This window comes from Varanus komodoensis, unplaced genomic scaffold (genome assembly GCF_004798865.1).
Source record: "Varanus komodoensis strain SLA01 unplaced genomic scaffold, ASM479886v1 scaffold35, whole genome shotgun sequence".
In the NCBI taxonomy this organism is placed as follows: Eukaryota; Metazoa; Chordata; class Lepidosauria; order Squamata; family Varanidae; genus Varanus; species Varanus komodoensis.
In genome coordinates this window covers 3105918-3131504 of record NW_025335856.1, presented here as the reverse complement: position 1 = coordinate 3131504, position 25587 = coordinate 3105918, and the positions used below count along the sequence as shown (strand labels likewise).

Genomic DNA, 25587 nt, shown 5'->3' with positions numbered 1-25587 from the left:
CACCTGCTCTCGAACTTGTGGGCGCTTTTGCCCATAAGCACCTTCATGAACGCCCGGTGCTGCCCCACCTCCTCTATCTGGCAGATGCAGAGCGCGGGTGTATTTCCACCACCGCAGAAAGTACTTTCCCCCTCTGCATGCTATCTAGTTACGGACTTTCTCTCACAGTGTGTTGTGATGTTCATGCTCACAGCAAGGGTGGACAAAGTCCATGGCTTGATCTAGGGGTTTGGGGTGGTCTGTAAACCAGCCATCCACACTCGCCAGCTTCAGATGTGGCACCATGCGCCCGGGGAGGGGGGGAGGCAATTTTGTCACCAGGCTGCACATCTGTGAAGGGAAAGTAAGTCTCTCTGGAACATGGATCCCTCCGTGAGAGCAATTCTTGCTGGTGTCGACTCGGTCATTGGTTGGACCTCACGAAGGCACACCTGCTAGAGAAGCCATATCAGCTTGTGGAAGTGCAGTAAATAGTGTTTCATGACACCTTCAAGGCTTATCTTGAAAAGGTTTTGTGGATTCTGTGTACTTCATGTGTATGAAGCATTAGACAAACACAGATTAAGACTTCATATGCCAGATCAAGTGGAGCATACCAGAATAAAAGTGCCCAAAGACTGCTGACTGAGATGTTCAGCTTTGTTAAAGAAGCAGGAGTCGGATGAGGCCAGAGGCAATGAGCTTCAGAACTCTGGGAATGTGTTTGCATGAAAATTTGCAGCTCTGTTGAACAGTTTGACAAAAGCTGTAACGGGTGATGACAAGAACAGTCCTCTGGTAAACACCACTGGGCAGAGAGCACAGAAAGAGTCATTTGAGTTGTTACGAACAATTGCTCCAGGTCCTAATATCCTTGGAAGAGGCTGAAGCAAAAGATAATGCTAAGAATTATGCATTTCTGTGCTTGCTCGGGGTAAGCCACTGGAGCTGAAGGCAGGCTGTGACATCTTTGTGAGACTTGCTGAAAGGCAAGGTTAGACAGAGTGTAGATCTGAGAGATTACAAAGCTGCCTTCCAAGAACAGCATGAGTGATCTTGCAACTTTTGATGAATGGGTAGAAACTGGCATGTTAGACACAGCTTGCGATCTCCAACGGGGTAGCAGTGCCGCAACTCTCCTGCATCCACACACACACAAACACACGTACGTGAGGACTTGGCCCTGCATTTCCTTCATTCTTCTACTGAAGAACAAGCTGTGATTGATAGCACGGCATTCCACGGAGGCGGCAAACTGCAACCACAAACAGTACCAGGAAGAGGAATGCCTCCCTTTTAAATACGCAGAGGAAACCGGAGTTAACGGGGTATTTGGCACATGAGATCATCAACAAATCCCGCGGACGACCACAGTGACGAATGCTACCAGCTGCTCCTTGTCAAGCAGTCCATTGACACAGGAGGCTGAAGTGTCGCTGTGCTGACGACAGGCCACATAATGATTAGGATTAATTTCATCAAACTGGAAAGAAAAGACACCACACTGGTCTCAGTCACAAGGCCCAGAAGCGATTCGCTCCCAATCCAGAAGGGTGCCTTCCTCCGTTATGCCCACAAGCATCCGGCTCTGTTAGCACAGGTCAGAGAAGGGAACACAATGCCCATCACTCGCCGCTTTGTTACACTAGCTAGGACTAGCGGGAGCTTTTGCAGGGCCACAGGGAGGTGTCGGGGCTGTCGTAACCAAGCGTCCCCCAGACTGCTGCACCTCTCGTACAACCGACCTTAAACAAATACTCGGTAAACAAGGAAAACCCTCAAGAGGCAGCGGTGCAACTTGCGAGGGATGCGAGCCAAAGAGCCGACGGAGGAAGGGTCAGCTTCGTGCCACCACGGGTCTGGGCTGCCAGCTCTGCCCTCCCCAGGAAAAGGAAGCCCAGCTTTGCGGGAGCTGCAATGGACACAACACAAGCAATGTGCTACAACAAAGAAATTTATTTAAAAATAAAACTTTGTTTTTGTTTTTCCTTTTGCTGACACACATGAAATACCCCAAACCCTCCCACCCTGTCCCCACAAGCTCTTGAGTGGGCAGCTTACAAGAACAAAAAGTAAAAAATAAATAACATTAGTATAATCTCTAAAACATTAACAATGCTTTTGCAGAACAAAATGAGGACTTTAGACCAAATGAACCTTAAAGCTCGGCTATTCTGTAAGAATATTTACCTTCTGTTCTTACTCTTTACAGGTCTTGAAGGATTAAATACTGCTAATATATTTTATATTAATGACATTATTATAACCTTTAAAATAGTCAGTGAAATTTTCAACACTGATATTGTTTCTCGACGTTCAGGAGAAATAAAGCTACTCATTAACCCCTCGTTCCCACCCAAAGGTAACTTATAAGGTTTAGCATTTCAGTCTTCATATCCCCCACCCCTGGGCTCTTTGCCATTTTAGTCACAAGAACAGCAGTTCTTCATGGCGGGGGCTAAAATAGCTCCCCACGGCAAACTACCCTGCTCCGAAAGTGGCTGCAAGGAAATGGCATTCGTAACACCACACACTAATTCCCCAAATGCAGTTGTAAACTGTGTAATACAGTTTACAGCTGTATGTACTGAGGAGGCAGCGGCTGTGACGAGAGGGGACCTCTCTCCGAAAGCTGAGCGGGCACCGAGCAAAATCCCCCGGAAGCTCCTTGCGCAGCGGTGCACCCACACAGCGAGGACGTTAAAGGGACTCGCAAGAGCACGCTGCACCAGAACTCCTGGTGGACTGATGCCCATGGCACTTGCAGGCCGAGGAACATGAGATGGCAGGAAACCTGGCACTAGATGGATCCCACAGGGGCCTGGGGGTTCAGCTGTATTCTGCTTCCCGTCTTATGCCATGTTTGTGCATCGTTTGTTCACTGCGTCTGAACGGGTTGCTTGGGACAGGGTGCCCTGGGGGCGGGCAGGGCCGATGGCCTCTGTGACCACCTGGCTGCATTAAAATCCTGCATCGGAGTCGCAGTGCCTTCAAGTCAAAGCTGAGGGTAGAAAGCGACACTGACAACTCACGGTTAGTAAGAGGGCGAGGGCCGGAGAGCTCGCTGGGGCCACACTGCTACATACCCCCATGCGAGCTACGGGGCGACACGTCTCCTTCCAAGCTGCTGGACATACGGAGCAACTTCATGGCTTTCCCGTCAAGTTTCAAATCTGCCTCTTCTTCCGATTCAAGCTTGGAGATACAGCACCTCCCCTAACAAAAGGCACTATACGTTTGGCGTTTACATAAAACAAGTCAACCTTTCCAGATTAAGAGACACAGAGAAAAATGCGTTAAGGTCAAACTTCAAAAGCAGCAAGGGAGCACTCCCGGAAGCGTTCTCGCTCTGCCTCCCGTGCTTGCAGACGAAGACATTCACGTGGTTCGAGGACAGAAGAGCCACTTAAAAACATTTCCTCATTTCAATTTAAGACACAAGTAGATAAAAAAGGACACATGCAGAAGGGTCCTGTCAGCTACACATGCTACAAAGCTCACCCTTGTGTACGGAACACGGCGGAATGGTCCCCACAGGCCCCACGCGGCACTGCCGGGGTGTCTGGAGCATCCTGCACACGGCTCATCTGCAGAGGCAGGCTGCCACCGCCGCCGCTGCTGCTGCCGCCTTGTGCAGGGCGGGGCGGGGCGGGGGGCTGTCTTGAGCTGGCGGGCCTTTCAGGCAGGCTGCCAAATTCCCCAGGGCGATCCCGACAGCACTTCCGGCTGAGTGGGAAAGCCGGCTTCGCAAAGAAGCAATCCTCGGCGGGCTGGTCACCGAGCCGGCACGGAGTTCGTGGCCTCCTTGGGGCAGCGTATCAACTAGAGGCACCCACCGTCCTCCACGGGCCACCTGACGTTGGAGGAGCTGCCTGGCTACAGCCGCCTGCCTCGCAGTTGCTCTTGAGAGAGCAGAGCACCTTCCTTCCCCTGTTCCTAAATGCCGCCAGCACCTCCTGGAACTGTGAAATACATTCTGGCTGAGACCCGCTAGATTAAGCATCTTCACAGTGTTTCTCATGAAAGCAGCAATACCAGACCGACTTGGCCACTGTCTGGACCCGTGGACGCCTGGAGGGGTTGGGCTCAAGCAGACGGCCTTCTCTCAGCAGCAGGAACACAGACAAGGGCCCCAGCTGGCCAAGCCTGTGCCTCTGCCGCTACCCCCTTGCCGCCAACGTCCCCCATGGTCTTCAGGCCTTCGCAGTCCCTCGTGCAAGCAGCACTGCTGGCACTGAAAAGCCGGGCCAACAGGATGTCAACAAGGGTACCTGTGCAGACAGGTAATGTCTCTGGCACGCTGCTGTTCTTTCCCAGGGATCCAAGCGCTTGAGTACAGGTAAAGCTGAAGATTTAGAGAAAAATGTATGCTTGGATAAGCCCAGTCGCTCCCCCTTGAGCCCCATCCTCTGGTGAAAAGTCTTCATATCCTTAGTTAAGAGCAGAGGGACTGGTACTGTTTAAAAGGGCAACTCCAGGGAAGACCAAACATGCAACACAGTTCGTGATACAAATCTCCATGTCACGGTTAATGCTGTAATTGTGCAGACGGCTGTGAAAGCCTGGAAGGTGAATGGAAAGGGGGACGTGTCCTCGGAAGAAAAGCCGCCGGCTGCCCGTTAGGCAGGACTGTGGCAGTCAAAACCCAAATGCATTTCTTCCTGGAACTCACATCCAACTGCCACAAACCCTGCGCGCTTAAAATGTAAACAAGGACATTGTTAAATCAGCATCTTTCAAAAGCAACGCTGACCTCTTTCTTTCCCCCCATACACAGTTTCTTCTGACTGGCAAAGGATCTGTGTGTGTGTATGCGTGTGTGTTTGTTTTCCTGATGCATGAGGAGGGAGAGACAAAAATCCTCAACTTTATCATTTCACAACAGCCCTGCAGAACGTTGCTCTATTTTTACTGCTGAGCTGGTAAAAGGTTTCCATGAACACTTCCTTATAGAAATGTGCGAGTTAAGCTCCCATCTGCAGGCAGCTCTCCAGTGAGACAGCGGCTTGGATGTGATGGACACACAGTGTCTAGTTGCACACCAGGACAACAGAGCATGTTGACCAGCAACTGTGTCGGGAGTGCAGGCAGAGCTGCTCCCTTCCACGACAGTCTGGATCACAGAAACGCAGGGCCAGAAATCTGAACGGCGTCTGACCACCCCCAGCACAGCCGAGAAGTCCAGCATCTGCCGTGCCTTGGAATCCAGTGTGTGGCAAGCGATGCCAGCGTGCGAGGGAAGCGGCTTGACCCACAGCGTAAAAGAGCTGGATGTGATTGCACACACAAGAGGGGAGCAAACAGATTTGGGAGAGAAAGGGAGAGGAGGTCGGAGCAGAAGGGATGCGATCCAAACCTCTCCCTTAGCCAGGAACCTGCACCCAGCAGCAAGGGGTCCAAAAGCCTGAGCCAGAACGTACAGCAGCAAAGGAGCCCAAATCTAGTACCCTGAACCACGGGAGGGCACACCATGAGCGATGCGGAGATGCCGTTCAACACACCGGCATCCCGTCTGAATTCACAGCAAAAGACAAACGCCCCAGCCCTCCCCGCCTTGCTCGCCAGCAGTGGAACCCACCGAGCCATCTTTCAAAAGCCATACATCAGTTCTCCCTAAGTAGAAAGTGCGGGGCAGGGGGAGCAAAGAAGAGGATGCCGAGAAGTCACACAGACCGTCAGGGACACGCTCATCCGCTCCATTCCGTCCCGCTCACTCTGAAACCTGGAGTTGCATAAAACCCTGATGACCGATTTTCTGCAGAGGCAGGCCTGGCTGCACAGGAAGGTCTCTCAAGGAGCCCGCTATCTCCTCTAGGCAGGAGCTGGGCAGGAGACCGCCCAGGCAGGTTGATGCGCAGGGGTGTCCCAGGCAGGGCCGGGAGTGTGCTATGTGGCCACGTGGGCAGGGGAGGAGATGGAGACGAACTCTCGGAGAATATTTTTGGCCATGTCGATATTGTTATGGGCGATCACGAGCGCTTTCTGGATGTCCTGATATGAGTAGCCCTGGCTCATGAGGCTCTCGATCTCGCTGGAGAGCTGCAGAGGGGCAGCTGAGACTGGCCCCGCTCCGCCACCTTGAAGGCAGCCACCCGCTTTCCGTTCAGAGTTAATCCTCCGCGGCAGAGGCTTTGGTGGCCTCTCGGGAACCTGGGAGCCATCCGAGAGAGCTGGAAGAAGAAAGAACCACGTGATCTGGGGGGAAAGGGCAACCTTTTCTTAAAAAACAGATGGAAATCCAACAGGGCCTTTTTTTAGAAGACATCAGGTCCATAACTTTGCAACAGTATTCCATAGTTAGAAATGAAATCAGTGCAAGTTTGTCGGAAGATCTGCAACTGCTCATGAGAGACATTCTACTCGGCCACCGAAATCCACCGTCCGTCTCCCCTGACACGAAGGGGCCAAGATGGCTACCCTTTCAGATGAGGCCACATCATATCCAGCACACTTGTGCCCAGCAGAAGCTTCTTGCATACTACGGGACTTGTGAGAAATGTACGGCAGGCGCCAGAAAAGGAACAGCTCAAAGCCGCTCTGTCTGCCCATTCCTCACCTGGCTTAACAGCAACAAAGAACGTGTGCGAGCGAGCCGGGCACAAAAGGCTAGGGACTTACTTGTTCAGACCAGGAATTTGACCGGCAGGACTGCCAGGTGAAAATTCCCGATTTCCTTTCAGGAAAATGCAGAGAGGAGCTAGTTAACCACGCTACCCATCCCTGCCTGCTGTTTGCAGGCCGCGAAAAAGACAGGGCTGGCTCCTACAGGAGAGCCACTGAGCCAGGCCCATCCAGGCTCACATGAGAGATCCACGAGAGATCCACCAGCAGGGCACAAGCACACCCTTCCGCCCATGCTCCCCAGCACTGGCATACACAGCCACACTGCCTCTGCCACTGGAGGCTCCAGACGGCCATGAAAAGAGGCAGCCACCACCAGGCTTGCGCTTTGCGAATGCCGCACTGTGAGGAGGCAAGAACAGGCACCTGCTAGGACATCCCCGTCCAGAGAGGCACGGCTGAAGGCAGAGGTCGCGTTGGAGATGTCGGACAGCGTGCGGCGTGCCGTGGCATTGTGGACGGCTGGCCTGGGCACATCGTAGCCGTCCTCCTCGTTCTCTGACTCCTCGGGTCCATTGGTGATGCTGGCCGCAGCTACATCACCCCCATCTTAAAACCAATGAAAAGGAGCACACCGTTACCGCCAGCCCTGCTTCCTGCAGACATATTCAAAGGGGAGGCGTTTCAAAGGGGAACACCAACAGACAAAGCCCCAGACTGGAGGCAGTGGCACAGGAATTGGCGGTGCCCCGGACAGCAAGCAGCAGGCCAGCCGAGGTTTCCCAAATCTCGCACCTCTGGAAGCAGCTGGGAATCCCCCCCCTCCTCCCGGACTTCTCCTGTTCAGAGTTCTCGACTGACACCATGGCTTCTTCCTTCCACCTGGAGCAGGAATCCCATCAGTCAAAGGAAAGGCTTGGCAGGAAGATTAACCGCAGTTTGTCAATGGCCATTCCTCTCCGCAGGAAACTTACCAGGAATGCTGGCACCCTCAGAAGTGGCAGGCACTGCTTGCGTGTGGATGTTGAACATTGCTTCATAGGTGCACCCGTCCAGGTCTTGGTCACACTCCAACACGCTGCGCAAAGAGAAAGGAAGGAGCGTTCTAGGCAGGAACTGGGCTGGCTCTGACAGCAGCAGCAGCAGGTAAAGGACTTCCCAGGCGAAAGACCCAGTGCACATATCAGGACAATCCACGGGTTGCTGAGGCTGGGTGTGAGCGAGCATGTTCCCCCTCGACCACAGAAACATACCCCCCTCAGAAGCACCACGAGAGCGGCGACCATCCTGCCAGAATAACCCCCTTGCCCTGAACTGGTGGGTTGCCTCACCGTGAACTCTGGCTCACTTCCAAGGGCAACTTGGCCTCGGGCTTTTGTCCAACGGGGCCAGGCGGCACGAGGGGCAGGGAAGACGGAGACATGTACTCCGTGTCTTCATCGTTTTCAGAGTGTTCTCCCGGTAGCAGCTTTGGCGCAAGCGTTGGCCTGGCATGTCAGAAAGGAGAAAGCAAAGGCTCACAGTCAAGCAGGAAAATCCAGGGAAGTCGAAAGAGCTACCAGAAGCCGCCAGCCTTGAAACAAGGGGCTACATAGGCTTTCAATTTGGGCATCAGATCGGGGGGATGCTGCGCAGCATCTTCTGCACCGCCTTTGCATTTGGAGCAGGTGCCCACATTCACCCGGAAGCAGCGGGTGGGATGCACTTTAATCTTCGATGAGATCTGCCTTTCAGGAGCCCTTGGTGCCTCCCCCCCTCCACAACACCGCATTCAGATAGTTTGTCAGGTGGTGCTTCTGGGGGCTCCCAGCACTTTTAATGGGTTTTCTGAAGTAAAATCACTCAAAGCAGATTTTCCACATCAAAAGACGTGAATGCAGCAATCCCGCCCAACAGAAGCAGGCCGATCTAAATAATCCATCGCGATCCGTGCAGTTTAGCATCTGAGCGAGAGTCACCGTCCGATGCAAAGGAAAGGCATGCTCAAGCTAGCAAGCAAACAGGAAACGACCCAGAGAAATGCAGCCACTGTGGAATAATGGTGTGAGTCCAGCCTACGCCAGCTGCCATTCTGACAATGTCTGTCAGCAAGCCCGCTGACCACAGAAGCACATACCTTACAGCAAGGGAATAGATGGCGTTGGCAGAAGAGGAAGGCTTTATCTTAGAGTGCTCACTGTCCAAGACAGTTGGGACTCCACCGGGCTGGTTCTGCAAGGAAACATGACAAACGCTGCTGCTGGGAAACAGTTTGAGAAAGAGAAAAAACACCCTCACGAAGTCCGTATTGATCATCATCTTGTAAGAAGGGGTTTCGAAGCATTACTGCTTGCCCAGTTCAAGAAACTGGATGTCAGCAAGAAGAACTGACTGGCATCAAGCACATTTGTTCTGCGCTCTCCGAAGAGCATCCCCTGGGAAATGTGCTTGGAGGAAAAATACAACTGAGCCGATATGCAGCGGATCCTGCTCAGAACTGCCGGCTCAGGGTTCAAATGCCGTCAGTAGCAACACCGGCCACAGGGGTGTTGTGCACGGCCTCTGGCGGCAGCTGCCAGAAAGGGTGGACGTGGGTGTCCGGGAGAAGGCAATGCGAAATTACCCTTTCTAACCAGCCTCCCCTTCAAGAATTCTAATGCCCCCGATTTACAGGAGTTTCATCCCGTGGATCAAGCCGTTTGATGTGAAATCCGACAGGCCAATCAATTCACGGCCCCCTCTGTGTCTGTGCAGAGGGCAAATGTGCATGGCAGCAGCACCATGTGGGACATGAGTATGCGCCAGTTCTGAGCGGGTCAGATCACACATATTAGCATCTGCGGCCAGAACCACCACACATTATATTGCCTATCTGCGGGGGGGGGGGAATACACTCCCTCCCCCACAGAGAGGGAAGAAGAGCCTGTTGAGTGTGGGACCCAGGTCCCGGGCAACTGCATCTCCTCCAGGTCTCACTAGGTCAAAGGGAGAAGCGTTGCCCTAATGCCCAGTTCCGGGGATAAACAACTGAGGAACTGGAATAGCTGCCTGCCACCTCTGCTTGGTGATGCCTGAAACCAGAGTGCTGGGTTTGGAGCAGGGCATTCCTGGGGTGTTTTAAAAAGGGGCGGTGTGAACAGGCAGGGCGCTTGTTCCCCCAAGGCCATGCCAATTTCTGGGCTGTTTACCCTGGGAACTGGTCATTATCTATAAAAAGAACTGTTACCGCTTAACGAATTACAAACAAGTACGTGTGTGTACAAGGAAGGGAAGGGTGTTGGTGTGAGGCACACTCACCACGGCGGTGTCCAGGCTCAGAGGGGAAGTGAGCGAGAAGGGGAGCGAGTGCCGATTTGTCAGCTCCCGGCCCGGCCAAGGTTCGCCGCTAGAACCAGGAGCTGCAGCTGGCGTTTTAGGAATCGGCCGTGCTGCCCAGAGCTCCCCCTGGCGGTTACAGGGCACGGAAGGCAGCTTGTCCCTGGAGGGGCAATCTCCTGGGGTGCAGGGCAGGGGCCGTCTCTGAGGTCGATGCTCGGTCACGATGGAAGGCGGCCTGTCCGGAGGCGGGGGCGGCGGAAGATCTCGATGTGTTGGCGGGATTGGCAAAGGCTTGTCTTTGTGAAGGGAACTAGGAGTAGCCTGCAAGACAAGACAATGGCACACCTTCGAAGCCGCATCTGGCCCCAGAATCAGAGCCCTGGCCCGACAACACTTGATGCCGGGGCTGAAGTTCTATTCGAGACAGGGAAAGCTCAGAAAGAGAGCATCCGAGGCCCGGTGCGGGGCAGTCAAACGCGACTGAGCAAACGTGACTGAGTGAGGCACCTCCCCTCGTAAGGGGCGACCTGGCCGACAAGCCACCCTCAGCCAGATAATGCCTGGATGTTTAGCCCAGGCTGAGGTTTGGTATCATGTCCCTGTACAAACACCTCTGTGTATAAATGAAGAAAGGGTTCATCAGCAAAAGAGCGGAGGACAGAGGATTCCCAGGCAAACTGGAATCTCCTTGGACAACGGCAGTTTTCCCCATTTTCATCGCTGTGCGGGTGGGGGGGGCGGAGGGGGAGTGTGCGACAGTGCACGCTTGTGTACCTTGGAGGTAGTCCCTGGGCTTGAGGCCCCAGGTGGGTTGGACACTCGCTGCTGCAGAAGGTCTAGTCGGGGGGGCACCGGGGGGAGCGACGCCTGCGGAGCCATCGAAAATGGGGAAGGAGGGCGCTCTACCTGCACGGAGGCGAAATGAAACCCCTCTTAAAACCCCTTTAACCCAATGTAAGCCCCTTCCCACCGCCTTTCATTAGCAATGCTTAAGAATCTACGCCTGTGAAGTGAGTGCACATACAGGCCTCAAGCTTCCAACAGGCCTGGCAGTTTGCCCCCGAAGGACATGCTCCAAGACCAAGCGGCCTGGTGGGCAGATTCACTGGCACTGGTCCTGCACGAACTGTTTTTAAAAGCCACTGGGTGGCTGGCCCTGCCGTTTTGAGTGCCTTGAGCCTGCCGAGGACCCAGCAGTCGGGCAGAAAACTCACAGGTGGTCTGCGCAAGACAAGGTCATCATAGAAAGCACTGATCTTCTCCCAACAAAGCAGACAGCAAGAAGGCCCAAACGCCACTCTTCAGTGCTAATGTGCACACTCAATTACAGAGTCACCTTAATGAGGGCCAGGTCCTAACTCAACCCACACGGCAGTATTTAGTGGAGGCCAACGAACACCTGCTCATTTTTTACAGATGACTTTTCAGACCACAAAGAACACGAAGGACAAGTTTGTTTATATTGTTATACACATGCATATGCGCTTTACGGTGCTAATTCGATCCAATCAAGCTGGTGTGGACATCTGGATGCAGCCAGAAAGTGCGAGGCACGGGTGGGTGACTTGCCACCCTCCAGACATCCTGGCCTACGAGTCACCCAGCCCCATTGCCAGGGGAACGTCAAGCATGCGCAGTGCATGGCCTGAGGGCACACGAAGCAACGACCCCGCTGAGGCGCAGCATCCCCGGGACGGGTCGGTGCCTGGGTGGGAGACCACTGGGGAACCCTGGGACCGTTGAGCCCAGGTGTGATGCACAGGGAGATTACCTTCGCGCCCGCCAGCTCTTTCATCATGAAGAGCGACTCGTCTGCTCTCTCGTCGTCGTCGTCGTCGTAGTTGGGAGAGGGGGCTCCCTCGGCACCTTGCCGCAGCAACCCTCCCCCACCTCTGGGATCGAAGGGGTCCACCACGATGGGCTCCGTGCCTTTGATTTCGCATCGGCAGAACGGACAACCCTGCCCTTCTGATTCCTGCAGGAAAATGCAGGGAGGGAGACTAGTTAGAAGAACGCCGGGGTGCCCAGTGGAGAGGAGAGGAGAGGAGCTCATCACCACACAATTACAACATGCTCCGTAGAATTATGGCTTGACACATTAATAGAAAGAAAGCACAAGCGCACAAAGAGGAGAAAGAGGAAAAGCAAAGAAGTACACGTGACGGTCGATCACATTTTTCCCTTTCATCTCTGCCAGGTAACCAGTCCCAAATTTACAAGGAGGCAATAGCTACGGTTTGTTCCCTTTCCAAGACCTGTACTGGAAGGCTCAACACCTCCCCAGCGTGACTGCACAGCTCGCTCGCGGCAGGCTGCAAAATCTAACTGCCTGGGGACAACTCCTTGCTCGGATGGCAGATGAGGTGCAGCAGGGGTGCCCCAAATACCTGTAAACGCGCCAGCTGCCACTCTGGGACGCTGCAAGCACCAACAAGCAGCCTGAATGGGGGCGGGCTCGACGGCACCAGCGCGGGAGGGCCAGGGCGCCCCGCATCCTGCTCTGCAGGGAAGCAAAGGCCGTACCTGCCATGAAGTGAGGCAGGAGGTGCACATGAGGTGGCCGCAGGGCTCTATCTTCACGTCCTTATCGTTTTCTGCACAGATTTTGCAGAGCTGGAAGGTGGAGCCCATCTCGCAGTACAGCTCGTACTGTTCCTAAGAGTGAAAGGAAAGGAGAACAAGTCACGGGGTCCGTTTATGCCTCCCCTTAAAATATCTGCCAGGCAGCGAATCCTGAAAATATGAGAGAGTATTTTCATCCTTTACTACAGCCAAAACTGCCCCCTGGGTAGTTTTTAAAAGATCAGCTTTAATGCCGGAAACTCACATTTTTTAAGGCTTGTGTAAAAGCAAAAGAATCCATTGAGGACCACCTAAATTCCCCCTCTAAGAAGAGGGAAGTCCTGAGAGCACCATAATGAAATCAGCACAGTCATTAGCCAAGAAACACCCCCAGCACAAAGGTTCCAAACTGTAATCCTCAGGGAGGGAAGAAACACCACTGTTAGAAGAAACCACTGCAGCTTCTCTGCTCTGAAGCCTGTTCTCGATTAGCCCAGGTGGAGGCGGAATCTCTACACCCTTTCTCCCCAAACCCAAGCTCTGCATTACCCGGACTGAATTTACAAGACCAAAACAGGGCTTCAGAGGGTCTTGGTGATGCTGCAGGCCAAGAGGCAGGCAGAAAAGAGAGGACATGCCAGCAGTTCCTGCTCACCTGTGTGACTTTAATGTGATCCTGTGGGGTGGGTTCACACAATCCGGTCAGGTCAGGGTTCTGATTCCTTCCATCAGGATATAAATAACTACACAGCAGAACAGAAAATTGCTCAGAAGAAAAGGAAACCTCTACCAGCTATAGCAGAGGCAATGTCGAGGTGATACTCAACATGTAAACAACCCACACGTTCACGAGCAATAAAACTAAAATCCTTTATTGCTACTTGTCTACAAGATTTATGACTCTATAGATAAGCTCTTCTGTTGAGGTCTTTGGAATGCAGATGTTAATCCTCTAGTGGCATCTCTCCCCGAGCCCACGTGGGACTAGCTCTCCTGGTCACACCTTTCTTCCCTCTGATTCTTCCCTCTGACGTAACAAGGCCTGCCTTTCCTCATATCTTCTTAGAATTCTGCAACTAGTTGCTAGAGAGAAGTCTATCATGCCCCCTGTGTCTCCTGCATAGTGTTCAAGAAGTCCAGCGTCAGTGGGAGGAGGGACAGCCTGCTCTGACTCCTGAGTAGAACTTGTGGTGTCTTTTCCCTCGGGGGGTCTCTTGCTTTGATGTGGGCTCGGGTGTTTGCTCAATGGGCAGGGAATCAGGGGGAGGTGCAGCTATCTGCTCAGCCACCCCCAAGCTAGGTTGCAGGGTTGGCTTTTGGATACAGGGTCCCAAGCACAAGACCTCCTCGTGAGGTGCTGTCTCTGTCGGGGCTTCAGGCATGACAGGCAAACGCATGGGAGAACAACCCAGCACAGTGCCTTAGCTGAGAAAGGCCTGGCTGCTGGGAGGGAAGCAACGTTTGACTGCAAAAACAAGCTCTCTCAAAGCGCAGCACCTGCCTGACCCAGAAGGCCTGCAGTAAAGCTTGCTCGGTGGTTTCCCTAGCTGCTAAAAGGAATATACTGAAGAATGGCTGTCTCTTGGCTTCAGGATCTTCCTGCAACACCTGAACCGAACTGCAGGATACGGTGTACCCATTTGTGCAGCACAGTGTCCCTGACTGTGGTCTGGCAGACCATGGAGCCTGAAAGCCAAAAGGACACACTGAGTCTAACTGCAAGGCAGGTCTCAAATTAGGACTCCATCTCATAATCTAATACGATGGTTCAGTATATGTTTAAGTTACATGGCCCATGGAATGACGAATACCTATGAAGACCCAGCCAGGGATGTCATACCTTGAGAGCGCAGAAGAACGACAATGCCCCCGGGGATGCAGCAGCATCCATGGGTCTATTCTCTTCTGCCTTCCAGTGACAGAAGGATCAGGAAGCATGACCTAAAACCTGCACCTGAAGGGCATCCCCTTACAGACTCCCTAACTAAAGCAAGCCAGAGTCACGACACGCTGTGCTGAGAGGTTACTTACAAGCCTTCCCTAAAGCCATCGATCAGGGCTTGAAAGAGGGGCTTGTTGTGGGGGATCGTCTGGAGAATGTTTCCATCTGCAGTGACATAGCCAATGGCCCACTGGCCGAGTCGCGTGCAGCTCAAACGGAAAATATAACTGAAAACAAAAGGAACACACAGACTTCACTGAAAAGATTGCTAGCCAAATTGCCTACAGGTAAAAGAGATTTTTTTTAAAAAAAGACTGAATTGCTGAAAATCTCCCTTTTCCCTCTTATGTTTTCTACCATCAGTTTCATCTGCAGATCTAAATGAGAACTTTCACCCAGGCAGAAAGGATCTGAAAGGCTGACAACTTGTCTCAACATTACATTGAGCCATATCCATCACTTCCAGGGATTCTCTTCACCCCTTTGATGATGCAGGTTGACTTAAGATTGTAAAGGTGCTTTCAAGACTTCAGCTCTTTGGTGATGGAAAGCACCATTCCTAGAAAGAGTTCTAGGACTGGAGGGAACATCACTTCTGAAGGGGGTTTTTTTGGGGGGGGCCTGGGGGGGCATTGTCTAGAATAACACTTTTCACACAATCCCTCCTCTGCAGTCAAACCCACTTTGCAGTATGAAAAGCTGAGGTAAGGTTTGCTGACCAAATGTAAATGGAGTAAAAAGCAAGCTACCTTAACAAGCTCCCACAACTAGCAACATGCTACTAATGAGACAAAATAATTGACATTTGAGCTCTGCAAGAGCCAGGGAGCTCCAGCTTAAGGCTGGAGTTACCATGTTCCCATTTTCAAGTGCAATTAACTTCCCCTTCTTCAAAAACAGGGAAGTGCACATTTTGGTGTGCATATACTGAAAGCGCCCACCCAAACCTTTCCCCATATGGACTAAAAGAGTGAACATTCGTATTTTTGGAAGGTATGCATTCTGTAAACGCAGGCTTGGCAAAGCCAGATTTTAGCCTCCAGCTGTTATGAAAGCAACAAAGCTGAGCCAAACATTAATCAAAATGCAGTTCTGGGGCTACGCAGCAAAATGCTGTAGGTACCCTACTTCAGCACTTTCTAAGCACGTTTTCTGCTGCCCAGCCACCTGACACTCATGAGTACCAACGGGTTCAAGGCTCCTGGCAAAACCCCACAGCCCAGTGGTAGCATGCTTGCTTGGAGGGTTGTCCTACCTGTGGAGAGTTCAGCCCTCCACAGGTAGCACCATCCACAGTGGGACTAGGAAGGCATCTTGCTTGAAGCTAAAAACCTGCTTCTAGTTGGCACCATCAATACTGGGCTCAGTAACGTGGGCTCATACGCCCCTATGTGCTTCCCTTAAGTGGACATCTCAGGCGGCTGATGCCAAACGGACTCCCAACGGTTCTGAGTTACACCCAACTTTTTCCCACACAGCTCGGAAGAGCCAGAAAGAGATGCTGCCTCGAGGTACCCACCTGCCAGGTTTGTGAATGAACTTCTGAAGCCGTGCTTTTACCTCGTCATAGGTCAGGAATGCCATGTAACCGGGGTGGGTGACTGCAAGGCTATTCCAGTTCCTCAACAAAGATGACCAAGGCTGAAGAAAAAAGAGCATCAAAATGTAAGCGATAATCTCTAGCAGGAAGATTTGCCTTCTTAGCATGACCCCTCCACCCTGATGCAAGAATAACGCATTTTATGTAAGGCTAAATCCTCTGTATTTCCCATGCAGGGTTACTACGAAGCAAGTCCAAGTTCAGTGGTGTTTACTTTCAAATAAGTCTGCACAGGATTTACAAATCCAGCACACAATTTCACAGCATTCTGCTAGGCAAGCTAAGCAGTACAATCATGCTCCCATTTTGACATTAGCAGCCCTGCACAAAGGGTTCTCATTTTCTGGTCAGAAACCGGGAGTTTTGACCTTCTCAAAACAAGTTTGCGACTCAGTTAAGAATCTCAGCGAATCGCAAACCTTTGGGGACAGAGTAAGGTCCACTAGTTTATGGCACTTCTCTGGCAAAGCTGATCCAAGAAGCAATTGTCCTCATATCAGCACTTAAATTGTATTGTTCTTGGAGTTCTAAAGTGGCAGTGGAAGGCCACCAGATTAGTGTCACCAGTCTGGAGAAACAGAGGAGAAACATTTACGGGCTGAGCAAGCACAAAACACTTAAATGAAAGCTGATGATACTGACCTGGCTTTACTATAGAATGAGTTACATGTTTGTTTATTCGGTTTCTTTATCACCCAGTAGTTGAAGCATTCTAAATGGTTCACAGTAATTGAAACCATAGGAGACAATGTAAGTTTAAAATATCAAAAAAACACAGTATAATGTAAAAATGAAAACCAAGATGAAACCTAGCAGCAACACAAATAATTAAAATACAGAAACAGATTTAATGCATGAGAAGCTAAAGCGCTTGGGAAAATAAGGTCAGTAGTGAAGCTGTAACAGTGTGAAATTAGTGTCCCCTTTTTATCCTTACCTGAAAAAGCCTGGTAAAGATGTCAAATTCAAACACGGAAATGTAATCATTGCACGTCAAGTCAATAGTTGATTTCAACGCCATCGCCTCCAGGCCTGAACTGATGGGATGCACTTCATGTAGGGACTGACGGAAGGTCTTCCATGGAACAATAGTCCTAGCAGGGGAGGAAAAGCAGTCCTGAGAAAAACTATCTTCTACCACAGTGTCATTAGTATTCAATATATGTGTCGAATTTCACAGCCACAAAGGAAGGAAAGAACATAAGTGCACATAAGCAAGAATGACTTAAGAGAAATGATTCACACTGAAGTGCAACCAAACAGCTTCAGTTCCAATTTTGAATCTGTTCTTGTAACAAATTAAGCTGGCTGCTGAAACACCCGACCTTGTATCAGTGAATCAGCAAGATAAAAGGAGGTGTCACAGTCTTTGTCTAAACAAGGTATCTTGTGCTTAATTAGCTGCTTCTGGATATTAGGCTTGTGCTAAGTCAATTGCTGGAGGTAAAGAAAGGAAACCATTTATAAGGCAGGGCTGCAAGTAAACAGCTTAACCACTGGCATTTACCAAGTACCTGTGGGTGTGCTTCATCAGTGGAAGCTCCGTTAGAAAAGAAGCTATGAATCTGGCCTCCAACCCAGCTAAATTTCAGGGACAAGCACATATAGTTGTAACAGTCTAGCTCGCTGAAGCAGAGACACAGATTAATTCCTCTTTTGAATAAAGTGGATACAAAAAGATCACAAGTGCAGTGATCTACAGAATTGGGAGGAAGGCAGGAAACACCTGACTATTTGCTGGAACCCTAGAAGAAAGGAGCATGTTTTGGAAAGCATACTTACTTTTCTCCAAAAGCTTTTCTCCAGAATTCTGCTGCATCTGCCTTTGTGATCCGGAATGTGTCTCCTTGGAAGAGTCCACTTGGAAAAATACCTTTCAGTTCTGCTAACATATGGCTGAAGATCAGGGACAATTTTGTAAGGTTCCGCCTGCAAGGACACAAAAATAAACCTGCCTTGAAACAAGGAGACAGAGGGAGCAAGGAATGAAGCTGGAAAAATCCTATTTTGGATCATTTTTTCCTAATAGTGGTACATGTGTTGCTATATGCTCTAATTTAACTTCACCTTACAATATCATACACTTCGAGATATGCAATGGAAAGATTTAAAACTCACCCCAACTCATACTGGACATCTATGATTAACCTCGAGCTCACAAGGCCTACTTCAATGCTCTCTTTCATAACTGTTTACCTTTTGACACTGTAACACCAGATTCAAAGAGGTTTGCATCTCATTTGTAATCTGACCTTACTTAATAAGGAAAATCCAGTACATCATTTTCCATTAACCCGGATCTAGTGAAGTAAGGGAAATACAGAGTTCAGGATTTCACAAGAGAAAAGGTGGCCCCTTCTTTTTGTCGAATTTAAAACAGGTGTAAGGAAAGATGAGGGCATCTGGGGTGAGGGGAAAGGCCTGGCTAAAGCATCAACAGGAAAGCGAATGGGTTGACAGGACAAGTGCATGCATAACCCACAATGCGTCTTGCTCTCAAACCAGCAAGGCCTGACCACATTTCAAGCTGGTTCCTTTGCAAGAAGTTAATACTTATTTCTGTATTTTTGTCCTGGTAGCTAAATGCATGAGTTCCTTACAGAGATCCACAGCTGGGGCCTTCTGTGTAGGCACTTTCACGTTCCCAAGACTATGACGGTCACTGAAAAGTGCATAGATCATATTTTTTAAAACAAGAAAAGCAAGAATTTAAGACTCAAAGTGGGCAGCAGAGGCCCACACTGTCTTCCCATTGATAGATTTAGCAACAGCAATGAGGAAACCAGGACTGTCTTGTGTCTATTACTGAATTTTAGGGCAGCAGCCGGGGGGAGGGGGGGTCCCCATCTGCTTAATCTCCAATACTAAATAGAGCTCTTTCAATCACAAGACATTAACTCTTTGGTTATCTTTCTCCGCATCTAGAATTGAGGCAGGGTCAACTAAAAACACTGCTCTGTGTTTCTTTATTGCTTTTCTATATCACCCTAACATCAAAGCTGCCTGCACAATTCACAAAACCAGAGCTTAAAAACCACATGATATGAATACACTCAATAATGCTACAAGAGCTGCTAGGATGGCACAAGCTTGTTTTACAGGCACACGTTTGTTCCAGATCTTCTTGTAGAAGATTCTTGCAGGAGAGAGAAGAGAAGCAAAGGGAAGCAAATTATTCAGTCTTACTGTTGAACTTCTAAAGTGTGGCCTAGCGGTTCATTACAGGAACTCGTGAGGTCCAGGCTCTGGTCCCCATTCAGTTCACCGGGTGACTCTGGACAAGCCCAATCACTCACTCTCAGCCTAACCTACCTTGTTGTGAGATTAAAATGGAAAGGAAGAGGACCATGTAAAGCTACCTTGGGTCCCCTGCAAGAGGAATACAAGTGGGATACAAAGGAAACGTAACAACGCCAGTGCCCCTCAAATCTTATTATTTCCTTAGGACCGCTTTCTCTGATGATGCCACAAACAAAAAGGAACCACAACACAGAAGGGAAAAACTTACATCAACACAACGCAGCATCCCTTCTTTGGTAATGTTCTAATATGCCTTTTACTTGTTTGAAAATACCCCAAACCTGTGATGCCCTGTTGCAATTGCTCCTTGCAAACAGATTCGACCTGCAAATACGCCACTTGAATAAGTTAACTGCACCAAAGAAAAACTCAGTGAGCTTTTTCTCTTCTAGGCTTCTCTAAGCATGTGGACGGTTCTGCTGACTGATCACAACAGGAAGGTATTCATAAATTTCGCAACAATGAAACAACTTTACAAAGGCAGTGCAAACTGTGTTCACATACTGTATTGAAAAACATATCACTGAAAGAATGTAACAAGCCATACCTGTTTTCTCAAGAAAATCAGCACTTGATACTGTTTGCCTTAATTATGGTTCCTAGTACCTACTATAAATATTTATTAAAATCTCTCTCTCTCCCCCCCCCCCCGCCTTCAAGACTTACAAACAAGCAGAGCATAAAACAAAGAGTCATGCAACCCAACCATTTCTGTTTTATGCATTTATTTTATTTACATTCCACCTGGAAATCCCTGCCATGTTTTGGCTTGCTTATTCATAATCCTGGGTTAGACATCAAACAAATCTATGCCTTCCTGATGTGTTAACCTGCTGGCATTAACTTTTTGAAGTCATGAATTTTTAACTCACTGGTGGCTTCCTTAAGGCCTAAATAAGGGCAGAATGGGTTTTTCCTCCAAGAAACCAAGGTAAGTACAACTCAGCAACACGATTAACCAAGCTCACTTTTTAGCAGTTGCTTTCAGGTGCTTAAGCAGCAGAAATGTAAATGTTATTTGCAAGTATAAACGAGGACATAAAATTACAGCATACACAGGCCCGAGGGAAAGCTAAAATACCACACAATGATCGTATGAGCCTGTGGCTGGCAAGCATGGCATGAACATACTGACAAAAGGGAACACGAACACCCAGACAGACAGAGTACACCTGGCAATGAACAAGGATAAGAGCTGCTGGTAATGGTGATGGTTTATTCCATTTCTATGCCACCCAGCAGCCAAAGCTCTCTGGGCAGTTAGCAACAGTATATGCAATGCAGTGAAATCCAAAAACCAGCTGAAATTTCAAGCTCCACTTTAAAACACAATTTATAATCATTTGAGCCACTAAAACAATGCCAGCGCTATTAGACCTGCTAGAAGAAAAGAAAGGGTAGCTGACCTAAAGCCCTTCACACCTCTATCCCAGGACAGGCGTCAGGAGAGGGGGCATTTTTAACCTGGCACCAAAAGGATAGCAGAGTTGTCTCTCTCTCTTGATGCCATCATCCACACCTCCCCAGGAGGGAGGCTTTGCAGGAAGGCCTGGATGCTGGGAGTAGTTCCAGGCAGGTTTAGGAAGGGAGAGAAGTCCTAACAGGTATTGAGGTACAAAGCGGTATAAAGCTACAGGTTAAAACAAGCACACTGAATTTGGCTCAGAAGCATACAGGCAGTCAGCGCAAGTGGGCTGGAATCGGTGTTACATGCTTAAAATTTCTGGGCCCCGGTTATTGATCCAGCTACTGCATTTTGCACAAGCTGGAACCCTGTCTTCTCAAGGACTTCTCAAGGACGCCCTCCACACTACAAACCTGCTCCTTCAAGGGAAGCATCACCATGTATAGAAAAGGGTGATCATCCAATCACTTCTTTGATAAGCAACTGCATGAACAAACAGGGGGAAGAGCCTTCGAGACATTTTCTAGATGCAGCCTGGAATTGCTGCTGGAGCCACCAAGGTGCCTGTGGCCAACCTTGCAGCCTCCCGGGCAAACGTGCACTGGCGCCCTTCAGCATCCATCTTCAGCATTTGCTTCAGTACCTGCTGGGGTCATGCTCTCTGTTGCTTGCTAAGGCACTTCTCCTCCTACTGATCCACCCAACTCCTTTCCCCATTACCTGGCTGCTAATCTCCAATCAACCTCTAATCTCTACTTCAGCTAATGTTTTGTGAGACCTTTGGGCAAAGACTTTCATCCTTACATTCTAATAATCACCAAGCAGAGTTCTCATCAAGTTTAGTATACATTGTTTTCAACCATTAATTTAAGTTTTTGGGGTTTATGCTACCTTTTCTACCATGTAACTTAATCCAACTGTCACTCCAAGAAACATGGTAATCGCATTTTGCAGTATTAAATTGTGTCACATTAATAAACGAGTTGGACTTTAGTGGTCATTCTGTGTTTCTAGAAAGAAAAGAGTGGACAAATGAACCTGTATCAACAACCACAACCGTAACATCTTGGCAGTGACACTTGAGCAGGGCAGAAATCTTTCCTGAAACAGTTAACTCTTCCTCAAGTCCTGTTTGTTGAAATTGAATCCCCTTTTGCTATCACTTTGATGCCATTCTCTCCCTTCTAACTGCAGTCTCTGGGACTAATCACATAGGTAATTCCAGCCAATCAGGGTTCATGCCATGACTTTATGCAGCCAATCAGATTTCGCCATGTGATGACATCATTGAGAGCAAAGAAAGAAATGGGAGAGGCTAATACTTCTTGAAAAGGCCACTGCACTGAAAATCCCAAAGCAGTGACCAAAAAAATGGGACTGGCCGGCCTATGAGGATGGGCTGCTTTAAACACTGCTAAGTGGTCAGGAAGGGCAGTGGTTCACCTCAGCCGCTGGGTAAACTGAATTTCACAGTTATTTAAAAAGTGGGGTGAAGCAGGGTATCGCTCCTATGTTTTCCACTCTCCTTTTATAATGCTTAGTTTCACAAAATGCAAATATTAATATTTCCTGCTGACAAAGGAGTTTGGTCAGAGAACACAGATTAAGAAACCAAAAAGATACTGTTCTCAGTTCTCTCTCCCCCTGCTCTGCAGTAGAGTTATGCTACTTCCTTTCTCGGTTCATTACTATTTTAGTTCCGTATTATCTTGCAGGAAGTCAAGAGGTCAACGAAGTACTTCTAGTCCCAATGAAACCCTTCACTGCAGCCCCTAAACGGGACCTCGTCTCCCCTAGTTCAACTTTCTGCTGCTATTCCCCTCTGACCTGCAATAGGCTGCTCCTTTCCGGTTTCCTGTTTGCTGGATAAATGCATTCTTCCACTGTGAAAAACCGTCTGTCTTGCACAACTCAGAGTCGCATTTTAACCCACTGTGCCTTTCTTTGCCCCAATAAGCATCTGTAACTTAGCTCAGTTGTGCACACACAACAAGTACCTTCAGAACCACACAAAAGCCCTTCAAGAAAAGAGCTTTCCTAGAATATCTTTCAAAGTTAAGAGCAACTAACTGGGTCAATATAGTTCATATACAGCAGAAAGACTGCTCACAGAACCTGGGTTATGATGCTGCTGCTGACAGCACCTGGTACCTTGAATTAAATTATACATAAAACCAAGAACAAAGGCAAGAAGCAAGCACAGAATAAATGTAGAACACAGCACTGGGCACAAGATTCAGGGTTCTCAGAACCTCAGCATTTGCTTTTTGGGAAAAGAAAGAAGTAGTTTCTAGCTCTTGTGGATAAAAAGCCTTTGACGTGGGAGATCTTGCAGTGGCCAGTGAGCTTCAGTTACTTTCACTCCATGTCGCTAACATGAGCAAAACTATGTAAAAGAAAGCAACTGCAAACGTGCTTAATTTATATAATTTAAACACCAAATAAAATGCAGCTGGGAACAGAATATTTTAAAAATATGATATTTATGCATTCCAATTCCAATGCTACAAGCTATCCAAATGATTGCATGGCCAAAACATGGCTGTTTAGTGTCAACCATGTTGCCCAATAAACCCTTATGTATTTAACCAGATTTGTGATGGTCAAAATCAGAGTACTCCTCCACGCATGCAGAGAGAAGTAAATAGACAATGCACATTATTAGCAGTTCCAAGAGAGAATCCATTCTGCATGTAGCAATTTTTAAACTAGCATTAGAAATAAGCATGAAATTACTGACCTAGTCTTGGCCTTAAAATAATGCACTTAAATTATCTTATAATTAGAGAACTCTAGCCCAAATTAAAATGGTAATGCAATTAAATAAAGAATGGTTGAGAGCAGATTTAAAAAGCCTGAAGGAAGTGGATCAATCTACTATGTGCAAACAAAAAGAAGAAATGCCGGAAAGGCCTAATGTTCTAAAAATACTAATTTTATGAATGGGTTTAATGGCACTAGAGACTTTTGGTAATACAAATATCTCTTTAAAAATAACAACCTAGCTTCCTTATTTACATCTTGTGAGGAAGACTGAAAATGTACCTGGGACAGATTGTGTAAGCAAGTTTGTCTCTTCAAGCACTGTTTATTCAAAATGTCCAAGTTCATGATGGATGATGGGAAATGTTGGTCCCTCGAAAAGGTAATGCATATTCTCACTACTGACTTGCTGTGATTAACTTTAAACATAGTTCTCTCAAGTAACCCAGATGTTCTGGCTCATCAGCGGGTTTGCTCCATAAACTGATGGGGTACACAAGATGTTTACAAGTTAAAACCAAGCTTTTCCACTTAAGGCAGAGTGCACTGTCCTGCTAAGGCGCAAAAGCTTTCCACATGTGCACCATGAGTCTGCAAGGATCAATTCGAGGAAGGAGGCAAGTACCAGACCACGGATTACTGTGGATCAAGTCACCGTGCACTCGCAATAAGATGGTGCTGAGTGAGTGGCTTTGTGCAGGCTAGACAGATTAACACTGGCAAGGAGCTCAAGGCCCAATAAAAAGAGAGCGGGCAAGAGCGAGCGTGTGCATGAATGCAGAATGCCATTTCACGTAATTTAGGAACGCTGAATTAAAGTGGAAAACTATGTCATGGGTCACTTAGCGCACAAGCACTACATGTAAACAAAGCTCGGAGTCTCTCGTTGATGCCACAGCGCTGAATACACAAAGTTACCAAGGAAGTGGTCACCATCAAGATGACAGGCGGGAAAAAGCAGCTGGAATACTTTCTGAAATTCCTAGGTGCTTCCAGGCCAGGAGATCCGGTAGGGCAGCAATGGTCAACACTACCCGATTTATTTAGTATTTGTACTTCTAACATGCAACAGCTATTTTTACATGCCTGTCCGCCAACCCCCTCACAGAGGAAAGAGGTGTGCTAGTGTAATGAAGCACCCATTAGGAAAACCATAATAGGGCATGGCAGCAGTCAGAATTGCATTGATCTGGGAACCGAGGAAGGCAGCTTGCTTTGTCTCAGATCACCCAATGGAGAGACCAAATGTCACAGCCTCCCAGCCCTCCATTCAGTGTTCCTCCTAACTTGGTAACTTCAGGAAGGCCTGGATTGAGCCTAACCAAGTCAGGGGTGTAGGGAGGGCGCTGGATCAGACCGAAGGTCTCTCCAGGCCAGCTGTCGGTTACCACAGCAGGCCCTGGGACGCCTGCAAGCAAGACATGTCGGCTGCAGCACCCTCACATCCACACTCCCCAGCAACTAGTGCAACGGGCACCCTGTATCCAATGGCATCCTGGCATCCGGCCCTTAGGATTAGGAACACCCGAGAGCCTTCTCTAGACCTCTTTTCAAGCTGTGGCCATCACTACAACCTGTGGTGCCGAATTCTGCCACTGAACTATGGCAAGAATGCGTCCTTTTGACTTTTCTGACTCTCTCGCCATTCAACTTCACTGAATGCCACGGGTTCAAGTGCTATGAGCGTTTCCTCCCCATCCACTTTGTCCACATCACACATCATTTTATATCTTCTATCCATGTCTCCCCCTTACTCAGTTTCTTACTTAAGCTAAAAAGTGCCAATGGTGCCAGCTGACCTCAGAGGGTGACTGTTTGCGTAGTCCCTTTGTGCACTTTCCCCAGCTCTGTGATATCCTTTTTGAGGCGTGCAATGGACAAAGAGCAAGATGTTCCGCAAGGTAAGAACCCAATCCAGAAAACTGCCCCTTTCCGGTGTGGTGAACAGTAGAAAACATGTGATGTTACTTTCTAGAGTCATGTGCTTCCCCTGCTGCATCAACAATTTAAGGAAGGCTAAGAGAGTAAAAATGGTCCCAAAGTTTTGGTCTGTCTTGAAAGGAAGCTACTAGCCTTGGCAGGAAAATTAGATTATGTGGATTAGAGGGTCTCTTGACAAAGGAGTATTTGACAAGTCAAATTCAGCAAGCTGTTCTCTCCTAGGGTTCATTAACAGAT

General features: G+C 48.9%; 1 protein-coding gene across 7 annotated transcripts in view; it reads right to left on the bottom strand.

Annotated features, from left to right (window-relative positions):
- Window positions 1-1915: 1915 nt before the first annotated feature.
- CBL (Cbl proto-oncogene) overlaps window positions 1916-25587 on the bottom strand; it is a 42913-nt gene continuing 19241 nt past the window's right edge. For 6 of the 7 annotated variants that reach the window (XM_044439466.1, XM_044439468.1, XM_044439467.1 and 3 more), the window contains exons 3-16: window positions 17724-17870; window positions 16879-17035; window positions 15861-15982; window positions 14431-14568; window positions 13055-13142; window positions 12361-12492; window positions 11609-11812; window positions 10612-10743; window positions 9817-10158; window positions 8657-8751; window positions 7872-8027; window positions 7515-7618; window positions 6967-7149; window positions 1916-6149 (exon numbers count right to left, since the gene is read on the bottom strand). In XM_044439466.1, coding sequence (XP_044295401.1) covers window positions 5866-6149; window positions 6967-7149; window positions 7515-7618; window positions 7872-8027; window positions 8657-8751; window positions 9817-10158; window positions 10612-10743; window positions 11609-11812; window positions 12361-12492; window positions 13055-13142; window positions 14431-14568; window positions 15861-15982; window positions 16879-17035; window positions 17724-17870 — 2284 coding nt within the window. In that variant the 3' untranslated portion in view covers window positions 1916-5865. The remainder of the gene's footprint in view (window positions 6150-6966; window positions 7150-7514; window positions 7619-7871; window positions 8028-8656; window positions 8752-9816; window positions 10159-10611; window positions 10744-11608; window positions 11813-12360; window positions 12493-13054; window positions 13143-14430; window positions 14569-15860; window positions 15983-16878; window positions 17036-17723; window positions 17871-25587) is intronic. The other variant, XM_044439469.1, reaches the window with a different exon arrangement.